The sequence below is a fragment of the Heteronotia binoei genome, chromosome 1, assembly GCF_032191835.1.
Source record: "Heteronotia binoei isolate CCM8104 ecotype False Entrance Well chromosome 1, APGP_CSIRO_Hbin_v1, whole genome shotgun sequence".
Lineage (NCBI taxonomy): Eukaryota > Metazoa > Chordata > Lepidosauria > Squamata > Gekkonidae > Heteronotia > Heteronotia binoei.
Window position 1 is genome coordinate 268021357 of NC_083223.1, and position 12543 is coordinate 268033899.

The following is a 12543-nucleotide window of genomic DNA, read 5'->3' on the forward strand; positions in this document are numbered from 1 at the left end:
CAAAGACAACCTCTGCCAGAGCTCTGGCTGACCCAAGGCCATTCCAGCAGCTGCAAGTGGAGGAGCGGGGAATCCAACCCGGTTCTCCCAGATAAGAGTCACATGCTTAACCGCTACACCAAACTAACAGGGCTTAAGAGTTTACAGGGAAAGGAGTTCCTGCTACAAAAAAACCCCCTGGCTCTACCCATGCGCTGTGGGCCTTCTTTGAATATGCTACACGATATAACTCTATGAGCTAATCAAGAAATAAATTAAACATTTTTATGTTGTTCAAGTAATGGAATAAGGGCAAATTTGCTACGTATAGTATAGTATCTCCCAACTTTTTTTTTTTTTTTAAAAACATTCCTTTCTCCCAACATTTTCAGAAATTTCACACCTCTAAATTAGAAACCCCTTGATTTCGGAGATCAAAATGTTGGCCTCTTCAACTGTAACTTTGGACAATGGCTTTTTCAGGAATGGAGACATAAGAGAAGCCATGTTGGATCAGGCCAATGGCCCATCCAGTCCAACACTCTGTCTCACACAGTGGCCATAAGAACATAAGAGAAGCCATGTTGGATCAGGCCAATGGCCCGTCCAGTCCAACACTCTGTGTCACACAGTGGCCATAAGAACATAAGAGAAGCCATGTTGGATCAGGCCAATGGCCCGTCCAGTCCAACACTCTGTGTCACACAGTGGCCATAAGAACATAAGAGAAGCCATGTTGGATCAGGCCAGTGGCCCATCCAGTCCAACACTCTGTCTCACACAGTGGCCATAAGAACATAAGAGAAGCCATGTTGGATCAGGCCAATGGCCCGTCCAGTCCAACACTCTGTGTCACACAGTGGCCATAAGAACATAAGAGAAGCCATGTTGGATCAGGCCAGTGGCCCATCCAATCCAACACGCTGTGTCACACAGTGGCCATAAGAACGTAAGAGAAGCCATGTTGGATCAGGCCAATGGCCTGTCCAGTCCAACACTCTGTGTCACAGTGGCCATAAGAACATAAGAGAAGCCATGTTGGATCAGGCCAATGGCCCGTCCAGTCCAACACTCTGTGTCACACAGTGGCCATAAGAACATAAGAGAAGCCATGTTGGATCAGGCCAATGGCCCGTCCAGTCCAACACTCTGTGTCACACAGTGGCCATAAGAACATAAGAGAAGCCATGTTGGATCAGGCCAGTGGCCCATCCAGTCCAACACTCTGTCTCACACAGTGGCCATAAGAACATAAGAGAAGCCATGTTGGATCAGGCCAATGGCCCGTCCAGTCCAACACTCTGTGTCACACAGTGGCCATAAGAACATAAGAGAAGCCATGTTGGATCAGGCCAGTGGCCCATCCAATCCAACACGCTGTGTCACACAGTGGCCATAAGAACGTAAGAGAAGCCATGTTGGATCAGGCCAATGGCCTGTCCAGTCCAACACTCTGTGTCACAGTGGCCATAAGAACATAAGAGAAGCCATGTTGGATCAGGCCAATGGCCCGTCCAGTCCAACACTCTGTGTCACACAGTGGCCATAAGAACATAAGAGAAGCCATGTTGGATCAGGCCAGTGGCCCATCCAGTCCAACACTCTGTGTCACACAGTGGCCATAAGAACATAAGAGAAGCTATGTTGGATCAGGCCAATGGCCCATCCAGTCCAACACTCTGTGTCACACAGTGGCCATAAGAACATAAGAGAAGCCATGTTGGATCAGGCCAGTGGCCCATCCAGTCCAACACTCTGTGTCACACAGTGGCCATAAGAACATAAGAGAAGCCATGTTGGATCAGGCCAATGGCCCATCCAGTCCAACACTCTGGGTCACACAGTGGTCAAAAACAAAAACAAACAACAACAAAAAAACAAGTCAACCTTGAGCCAGCTATCTGAACCCAGCTTCCTCCAGGATTGAACTCAGGACATGAGCAGAGCCGAGACTGCAGTACTGCAGCTTTACCACTTTGTGCCACAGGGCACCTTTTTTACCTACGGAGACCCCAAAGCAGCCGATACTGTTCTCCTCTCCTCCATTTTATCCTCACAACAACCCTGCGGGGCAAGGTGAGGCTGAGAGCGTGTGCCTAGACTGTGGGCACCCAGCGATCTCCCTGTAGCAAAGTGGGGATATGAATCTGGATCCGAGCCCAAATCTTTAACCACTACGCCGCACTGGCCTGTGATAGTCACTGCGCTATTGCAACTAGATGGGACCCGGATATAATAGAGAGAGGGGCATCTACTGCCGGCCACTTTGAAACTCTGCAGAAAGAGAGGGTGGATTGTTAAGTATGTTAACAAAAGAATATATGAATATCAGATTCCGGGTTGGATCCAAATCACTGGGAGTGGCTCATAGAATGGAATTTTCCTCCCCACCAGGGCTGCAGCCTAATGCTTCCCCCTAACGCTTGCCAGAGACAACTGGCAAGGCCGGCAAGACCCACAAAAGGGGAACTTACAGCAGGAGAAAGGAACGGGTGGAAACTGCTGCTGGTTGCCCCCCCCCCAGCAGAAGTCTGGATCCCACCAGGGCTGTTTTTGTAGGAAAAGCCCAGCAGGAACTCATTTGCGTATTAGGCCACACATCCCTGACGTCACCACTGTTTTGCGCAGGGCTTTTTGGTAGAGAAAGCCCAGCGGAAACTCATTTGCGTGTTCGGCCACACCCCCTTACATCAAGCCAGCCAGAACTGCGTTCCTGTGCATTCCTGCTCCAAAAAAAAAAAACGCCCTAGATCCAACTCACTGGGGGCAAAAAGTGGGGCGTGGGACCTATTGCTATCACTCCCGCCTTGTGAATGCCCCAGAAACACCGGGCCAGTCACCGCCGGCAAGAGGGAGCTGCCCCCAATGGCCTCGCCCAGCCAGGCCGAGTTCTTATGTCTTACGCTCGAAAGGTCAAAAAGAGGGAAGCGAGTCGATGCAGCTAAAGCAAAAAGCACCCTACTTCAATACTCGCCCAACCCCCACACTTTCAGCTCTCTTCCCTTAAAAAAGGCAGGTGGGGGTGGAAGGGAGTGGGGGTTTCACAGCATTAGTAAAAAAGCACAAGCGAGAACACACGGACACTCATTAACGAAGATGGAAAGAGATGAAAAAGGAAAGGAACAATGACATATCCACAGATATATTGCAAGTTCTTTTTCTTTTTTTAAGGGAAACAATTTTTTTAAAGGAACACAAAAGAAAAACAAAAACAAAAGAGATCCGGGGGCAGTTAGTGCACCTGGATTTCTCGTACCAGGAGCAGTGTCAAATTTTCGGGGATAATTTGACCCCTCACCCCTAATGTACTCAACTCCTGAAATGAAAACAGAAATAAGAAAAAGGAAACAAAAAAGAGCAACAGTGAAAATTTCACACGTGGAGAAACGAGGAGGTGCCGTCGCCGCCCCCTCCCTCCTCCCCGTCACCCGCGGTACCTGTGGATATTGTTAAAATTAAAGGGAAACATACTTAAAACATTACTAAACTAAATAATGAGAATGTGAAATGAGGTGCGCGTTTTGTCAAGCTGCAAATGGAGCAAACCAGTTCCCCTGGGTGGAAGAGGAGGGGATACAAAGGGGAAGAACTGTATCTTCCTCCGACAGTCGTTTCAGTTGACTCTGGGCCACTGGGGAGCGGAGGTGGAAAATCTACTGGTCAGAGATGATTGGGCAGTAATGCTTTTCTGTTCAGTTCTGATTTCCACTTCATGCGCAGTGCCCTACTCCCACTCTGCACTCTGAACGCGCTCTCCTAATGGGCAGATTCAGCTTCAACAAGATACTACACAAATTGTAGTCTGCCGTTTCAGATCCAACGCAAACTCTTGTTTGAACATATGAAGCTGCCTTCTACTGAATCAGACCCTGGGTCCATCAGAGTCAGTACTGCCTACTCAGACTGGCAGCAGCTCTCCAGGGTCTCAAGCTGAGGTTTCTCACGCCTACTTGCCTGGACCCTTTTTAGTTGGGAGATGTTGGGGATCGAACCTGGGACCTTCTGCTTCCCAAGCAGATGCTCAACCACTGAGCCACCGTCCCCTCCCCTGTGTGCAAAAGGGAAATGACTCCCGTGATCGGAGCACTAGGAAGGGAAAAGGAAGCTTGCATTTTTTTTTTTTGTTTAACCACAGTACAAATCATAGCTTGGTATTCCGTGAGAACTGACCCCTCTTTACTGTAACCCAAGCATCTTTCTGTACCTCACCGACCTGACGAGAAGCTGAGGTCATCTCTCAAACCTCCTCTACGTGGAGACTGCGTTTTTTGATTTACAAATAGAGTAGAAGCGCATGCCCCTTTTGGAGAAAGCAACATGCCCTCCCCGACACTGCTAAGAAAATGCACACTGGGATGAGACTGGGGGATACCCTTCTTATCCTCCCCCAAGCTCTCCTCTTCAAGCTGCTGGGGGCAAACCAGGATCCACTCCTCACATGCATGTGAGAGAGTCATAAATGAACTAGATGATGGGTGGCCATGGCAAGGAAAGAGATGGCACCACTGTGACCAAGGGACAGAATATATGAACCTATGAAGCTGCCTTCTACTGAATCAGAACCTCGGTCCACCAAAGTCAATCTTGTCTACTCAGACTGGCAGCGGCTCTCCAGGGTCTCAAGCTGAGATTTTTCACACCTACTTGCCTGGACCCCTTTTATTAGTTGGAGATGCCAGGGATTGAACCTGAGACCTTCTGCTTAACATGCAGATGCTCTACCACTGAGCCACCGTCCCTCCCAGAGACCAGGGTATGGCTTGTACGTATTTTTCAGAAGACACACATTCCCACCCCCAACAGGAAAGAGGTGGAAGTACTCTCAACCCAGCAGAGAAAGGTATTGTTCCCAATCTGGGGCATAATTTTTCCCTGGGCATTTGATTGGTGGCTCAAAGTGTTTGCCGCAGGCCATGGCCAATAGCTAGCTAAAAGCTCTTGCCGCCTTATGTATTCAGCATCCCTGATCTTCCTTTAAACTAGGAAACTTTACACACAGTGCCTCTCCTGAACGAGCGTTACAGAAGTCCTGAACGCCACGGATGCTGAAAAGACTATTCAGAAGTCTAAGGGAGAAAAGGAACTCCTATGGGAAAAAGGAACTCCTACGGGAAAAAGGAGCTCCTATGGGAAAAAGGAACTCCTATGGGAAAAAGGAACTCCTACAAGAAGACAAAGAAACTCAGCCCAGTTGCCCTCTTCTGGGCCTGGAGACCTTCGGCTGTAGAGTTTACAAATGTAGTTCACTTTTAAAAGAAGACCTCTCTTCACAAGGGACTAGCAGTCAGATAGCTTTTTCTCATCCCCCACGCTTCAAAAAGTGATCTAGCTGTTTAGGGTATCAATTCAGGGAAGAAACGACCCACAGAAACAGGGACGCTGCCTAGGGTGAACCATCGCTGGCACCGTGTTGCAGTAGGTGGCAAAAGGCTGACCCTCCAAACCACTCCCACCTCTAGCTATTCCTCCAGGCCAGCGTTTTGATTGGTCCGCTGCAAGCCAATCGCCAGCATCACATCCAACAGTGCTGCTGGCGGCTTTGGTAGATGCTACTTTCCCAAACTCAAGCCAGGACCACCAGCCCAAAACCTGAAGAGCTTGATGGTTACGGCTGCAATGGTTTGCGTTACCCACCTCGTGGCATGTCTCAGGGAGATCGGTTTAAGAGGAAAACTGGGTAGATTTGCCAACCCTGCCTTTGAGATGCACGCTGCCAGGCTCCAAGCCAGGGGTGGCCAAACTGCAGCTCGGGAGCCACGTGTGGCTCTTTCACACACATTGCGTGACTCTTGAAGCCTCCACCGCCCCATCGACCAGCCTGGAGAAGGCATTTGTCTATTTATATCAATTCTCAAAGCCAAGCCGCCCCGCAGCTTGGGGAATGTATTTAAAGTTGCTTTCTTTCCACCTCTCTCTTCCTCCCCGTCTATTTGCCTGCCTACCTGCCTTCCCTCAAACATTGGTCATTCACGTCTTGCGGCTCTCGAGCATCTGACGTTTACCCTACGTGGCTCTTAACGTTAAGCAAGTTTTGGCCATCCTTGCTCCAAGCTCACAGTCCCTCATGTGGATTGGAGTCAAAGGACGCATACTAAGCGGCATACTTTGAGTCCCTGCTCAAAGCCCTTTAAGCATACTGTTCATGAGCATGAAAGGGCAGCTAATCCACATTAAGCAGACGCGAACGGGAACAGAGTGGCCGCTGCCGTACATGTACAGCAGATTTGGGAACGCAAGGGGACCCCACAGGCATGGCCAAGCCAGTGCCTTCTCAGAATTAATCCCGGGAAAAACCCAGGTCACTTACTCGTCCCATCGTCCGGTTCAAAGCTACCAGTGTTGTTCCACGTGTTGCTGTTGCTATTCCCGTAACCTTCTTCCGTGCTGGCTGGCTCCGCATAGTCCGCTGGGTTGAAAGTTCTGAAATAACGGAGTGGGGTTAGAATATCACCGTGGCACAGGCTTGCTCGGCCGTCCTGCTACCCTTTTGGCAAGCACCGGTCATTTCGACTCTAGGGTGACGTCGCATCATTGACGTTTTCATGGCAGACTTTTTATGGGGTGGTTTGCCCTTGCCTTCCCCAGTCATCTACACTTCCCCCACCCCCAGCAAACTGGGGAGTCATTTGACCGACCTCGAAAGGCTGAGTCAACCTTGAGCCAGTTACCTGAACCCGGCTTCCACCGGGATCGAACTCAGGTGACGAGCAGAGAGTTCAGACTGCAGTACTGCAGCTTTACCACTCTGCACCATGGGGCTGCTACAACTGACAAAGATAAAGCTAGGTCTGAGTCCAGTGGCGACCGAGAGGGGGATGAGATTTTCAGGGTACAAGCTTTTGAAGAAAAAGAAGATACAGGATTTACACCCCACCCTACGCTCTGAATCTCAGAGTCTCCGAGAGGCTCACTATCTCCTTTAACTTCTTCCCCCAGAACAGGCACCCTGGGAGGTGGGTGGGGCTGAGAGTGCTCTCCCAGAAGCTGCCCTTTCAAAGAAAACTCCCCGAGAGCTATGGCTGACCCAAGGCCATTCCAGCAGCTGCAAGTGGGAGGAGTGGGGAAGCAAACTTGGTTCTCCCAGATAAGAGTTCACGCACTTAACCGTTACACCAAACTGGCCCCTCTTGTGAGAGTCAAAGATCCTTTTGTCAGCCAAAGCTTAACACCCTGAAAAACTTGCTCGTTCCTAAGGTGCTACTGAATTCCAGTCTAACTCTGCCGCTGCGGACCAACATAGTCACTCTCCTGAAACTAATCCAGAGAAGCTATCATCTACAGCGGCAGAGCTCCTTTTGCAAGCAGATACCAGACTGAACGCTCAGCTCAGTCCTCTCACCCACAGGGCCCTCTCTCTCCATACAGGATTGAGCCTCAGTCCCGGCCCCCTGAGCCAGAAGCTGCAGCTCCTCTGTACCTCTCTGAACAGAGGGCAAGATCCACACCTGCCTCTCAGAACTGCCTTTCCCCTGCCCTGGCCTCCGATCTTCTTCCACTTGGTGCCACCTCTTGCCACAAACCCCTTACAGAGAATCCACCAGGTGTAACGTATCAGGCTGAAACTGTATTTCTTTGAGTGTAAGCCTGCTAGGAGAAGCAATACCAGCCTGAACATTGTAGAACCTTTTTCCTGAAAATGGGAAGGACTGGTGCTTCGACTAACAGGTGGTTTTACTATTGTGTGGGTGAGTACATATTGATTTTTTTGCATAATTCTGTTCTATACGAATGTTTTCTTATCGGCAAGCCTCGAGGTTGACTAAGCCTTCCATCCTTCCGAGGTTGGTGAAATGAGTACCCAGCTTGCTGGGGGGGGGGGGGGGCAGATGACCTGGGAAGGCAATGGCAAACCACTCTGTAAAAAGTCTGCCCTGAAAACATTGTGAAAGCAACGTCACCCCAGAGTCGGAAACGACTGGCGCTTGCACAGGGGACCTTTCCTTTCCTTCCTTTGTGCAACACCAAGTGAAACCACGGTGTACTGGATTGCAAGTTAAGCCTTTGGCTGAGGAAGGTCCAGATACTGAACTGGTCCCTTGGCATTTCCCTTCAACTACGTTCCTGGTTTTACCGTGTCACAACATTGGCTGAAAAAGACTATTCATTGAGACTGTACGGCCTGCAATAATTGGACATTCTGGGGTCTTATGGACTGTTTTGCATTGATTATGAATAGCAATTCATTGGTGTTTGGAAGATTAATTATATTGGAATAAGTATTATTGGAATCTTTACATTGGAATGCTTACAGTGTGCTGTACGGTTTTCTTTTGGCAGCACCATTTGGCAGCTCCTGCCAACCCTCTGTTGTTTTACTCAAATTCCCCACCCACAGAAGAAAAATAAAAGATGATGATGATATTGGATTTATATCCCACCCTCCACTCTGAAGAGTCTCAGAGCGGCTCACAATCTCCTTTACCTTCCTCCCCCACAACAGACACCCTGTGAGGTGGGTGGGGCTGGAGAGGGCTCTCACAGCAGCTGCCCTTTCAAGGACAACTTCTGCCAGAGCTATGGCTGACCCAAGGCCATGCTAGCAGGTGCAAGTGGAGGAGTGGGGAATCAAACCCGGTTCTCCCAGATAAGAGTCTGCACACTTAAGCACTACACCACCACACACAATGTGTTGGGGATGCTTACCCCATGCCTTGGGCTGAGAACCTTCCTCCCCGTCTTCCAGATCCACCTGTAAAAAACAAACCAAAACATGAATTTTTAGGCATGAATCCTCTATATAAAGAGGCATCGTACATGACTGCAAGTTCCTATTGGTGAAAAAACAGCTAAGAGCTTTCTGACTCAGACTGAGAAAGAAGACGTCTCATATGAACATATGAAGCTGCCTTATACTGAATCAGACCCTCGGTCCATCAAAATCAGTATCATCTACTCAGACTGGCAGCGGCTCTCCAGGGTCTCAAGCTAAGGTTTTTCACGACTACTTGCCTGGACCCTTTTTGGTTGGAGATGCCGGGGATTGAACATGGGACCTTCTGCTTACCAAGCAGATGCTCTACCACTGAGCCAGTGTCCCTCCCACAAGATTGCAAATTTATCCCCTGCCCTTCTTTCTGAATCAGAGACCCAAAGTGGCTCACAATCTCCTACATCTTCTCCCCCCACAACACCCTGTGAGGTGGGTGGGGCTGAGAGGGCTCTCACAGCAACTGCCCTTTCAAGGACAACCTCTGCGAGAGCTATGGCTGACCCAGGGCCATTCCAGCACCTGCAAGTGGAGGAGTGGGGAATCAAACCCGGTTCTCCCAGATAAGAGTCCGTGCACTTAACCACGACGCCAAACAGGAACCACCTCCTGCAAGAGAGCGGCATGTGCACTTCATTTAAGCGGGCCTCGAAAAGCTTTTTTCTGTTGCTGTTGTTCAGCTTACCTCTCAGTGGTTTGTTTATGTTTAAGTTTAATTCAATTTATAATGGTTGGATTTCTTAGCCAAAGCTTCGATATTTGATGCTGAAATTATCTGACCGTTTTTACCAACAGCACGACTACGCGGTTGCTCCCGATTTGGGGAATGCCGCCAAAAGGCAGGCTGCAAAATTATCCCGAGCAGTGCAGCCGTGCTGACCAGCCATCTGCACTGCTCAAAGGCAGAGGGGTCCCCAGACTCCTTTCCACCCGCTCTTGCTCACCTCTGCCTCGCCCACGCCCCCGTCGGCCTCTCTCTGTGCCTCTTCCAGAAGATCCACCAGTCTTGCCACCATCCAGTCCGTTCTCCTGGCCCCGAACTGGAAGATACAAAACCTCCCTAGTACATTTTCGTCTCAGACCGGCCCAGGGCTCGGTTGCAAGGGCAAACAAACACACTTAGAACCACAGAATCAGAAGGGGCTCCCAGGGTCATCTAGTCCAACTCCCCGTACAATGCAGGAAATTCACAAGTCCTTCCCCTTAAGTTCACAGATCCTCATTGCTGTCAGATGGCCATCTAGCCTCTGTTGAAAAACCTCCGAGGAAGGAGAGCCCACCACCTCCCGAGGAAGCCTGTTCCACTGAGGAACCGCTCTAATGGTCAGGAACTTCTTCCCCCTAAATTCAGAGGATCCTCATTGCTGTCAGATGGCCATCTAGCCTCTGTTGAAAAACCTCCAAGGAAGGAGAGCCCACCACCTCCCGAGGAAGCCTGTTCCACTGAGGAACCGCTCTAATGGTCAGGAACTTCTTCCCCCTAAATTCATAGGATCCTCATTGCTGTCAGGTGGCCATCCAGCCTCTGTTGAAAAACCTCCAAGGAAGGAGAGCCCACCACCTCCCGAGGAAGCCTGTTCCACTGAGGAATCGCTCTAATGGTCAGGAACTTCTTCCTAATTTGAGCCGGAAACTCTTTTGATTTAATTTCAACCCATTGGTTCTGGTCCTACCTCCTGGGGCCGCAGAAAACAATTCTGCACCATCCTCTATATGACAGCCCTCCAAGTACTTGAAGATGGTGATCCCCATATACACCCCAGAAAGCACTGTGTTCGGGAGCCCAAAATCTGTTCTCCATCCCCAGACCAACGGAGGCCAGACTAAGCTCTACACGGGCCAGGGCCTTTTCAGTGGCAGCACCGACATTATCGAATGTTCTCCCAGAGGCCACAAGAGCCCTGCGGGACCGCTCCCAGTTCCCCAGGGCCTGTAAAACCGAATTCTTTCGACAGGCCTGCCACATCTAATGGGGGATGAGGCTGCCACCGCTATGCCGCTGAGCAATACGATCTGCAAGACTGTTAACAGATTAACAGAAGAACTGAGATATCTATATTAAACTGCCTGGATTACAAAATCTTTTCCATAGCACCAAATGTTTGGTCTTTTAAACTGTCTATGTTTTTTTATCTTTACGACTGTAATTTTAAAACATTTTATTATAATTGCTAGCCGCCCAGAGACTGCTTGCGGAGTGGGCGACATATAAATCCAAAGCAAATAAATAAATTAAATAAATAAATCATATCATCTCTCAGCTGCCTCCTATCCAAGCTAAACATCCCCAGCTCCTTCAGCCTCTCCTCATAGGACTAGGTCTCCAGAGCCCTCACCATCTTCGTCGCCCTCCTCTAGTCCCGTTCCAGCTTGTCTACATCCTTCTTAAAATGCGGTGCCCAAAACTGAACGCAATACTCCAGGTGAGGTTGAACTAGAGCAAAGCAATGCCATCGCTTGTGGCAACAGAGAGGATGGCACACTCAAAGGCACCTGGCACACTATGCCAAACACTGACGCACAACTGGGCACAACAATATACCACGAGCGTAAGGACAGCAATGGAAAGAGAGGGAAGCCACGCTGGAATCCAGCCACCCCAACCTCGGGGGCTTTGACCTGAAGTAACACGCCAACTGGGCATCGTTAGCTCTCCGGGGCTCCTAACGTTAGCCGACTAGGCTTCCTTTTAAAAGGAGACGAGCAGACAGATCTAGCATGCCAGAAGGGCTACAGAGTACAGAACGGACAGAAGAGGATGTGGGGAAAAATTCTTTGTGGGAATTAAAGCAGCTGTAAGCACCGGAATGACAGATGCCTGACTGTCGATTTGTGCCACTGAACTGGCATCAGTGGGGTTAAAGAAATCCAGTTGGCTCTGGGCAGCTTGGTGCGTTGGAGAGAACTATTTTTTTTCCTTTCCATGCAGGGCTTGCTCAGTGTAAATACACACACACACACACACGATCACAAAGTTGGAAGGGACCTCCAGGGTCATCCAGTCCAACCCCCTGCACAATGCAGGAAACTCACAAAGACCTCCCCCTAAATTTACAGGAACCTCATTGCTGTCAGATGGCCCCTTGATGTTGGTTCCTGGGAGAGGGGGTTGAAACTTTTCTCCCAGATCTGAGTACTCTGCCGCCTTTAAGACTCAGTGCGTTTGCAAAAACACCTGAAGATTAACAAGCCACAAGGCTTCCACGTCAAGCCCCTCAGACGAGAGGCTTTGAACACCTTCTGCCTCGCCTCTAGTCTAATCATCCCAGCCCGTGCAACGGTGAAGTCTCCCCTTTTAACGAAGTCGAGATCCGTACACTCTCTTCCGCGGCTCGCACCCCGGCCCCTTCTTGGCAATCCACCACGTCGTCGGCTGAAGTCTCTCTCCCTCTCTCGGTTCTCTTTGCCTTCTTCGCTGGGTTCCGTCTGCCCACTGTCCTTCTGTCCTGAAACACCTTTCTTCTTGCCGACCATCTCCCAGGAGTGCTGAGGGCGAGAAAGACCAACCATGTTCATGTGACTCTTATTTTTTTTTATTTATTTAAGATTTTTAGCTCGCCCTTCCCATAGAACCGGCTCAGGGCGGGTGACATCATAAAAAGAGTCAACAGTAAAAAGAGTCAACAGTAAAAGATCAATTTAAAATATATAATATCTAAAATTACAAAGACTAAGATGGCAGATTCAGCCTCACAGACGTGACCTATTGTCCATGTCCAGCAGATCTTGTAGCACTGGGATGGAATTGGGGGGGGGGGGGGAGGCCGATAACAAGTGATGCCCACTGCCTCAGCTGAAAGCCTGGCGAAAGAGCTCTGTTTTACAGGCCCTGTGGAATTGCAGCAGATCTTGCAGGG

The 12543-nt window shown here is 49.7% G+C and overlaps 1 protein-coding gene and 1 non-coding gene across 2 annotated transcripts in view; both read right to left on the reverse strand.

Moving 5' to 3' along the window:
* UBAP2L (ubiquitin associated protein 2 like) overlaps positions 1-12543 on the reverse strand; it is a 113238-nt gene that overhangs the window by 77068 nt on the left and 23627 nt on the right. Inside the window, 4 exon segments of the mRNA XM_060255476.1 lie at positions 6287-6399; positions 8623-8668; positions 9631-9726; positions 12004-12172. Of these exon segments, the coding sequence (XP_060111459.1) occupies positions 6287-6399; positions 8623-8668; positions 9631-9726; positions 12004-12172 (424 nt within the window).
* TRNAN-GUU (transfer RNA asparagine (anticodon GUU)) lies at positions 4647-4713 on the reverse strand. The gene has a single exon. It is a non-coding gene; the product is annotated as a tRNA-Asn (tRNA).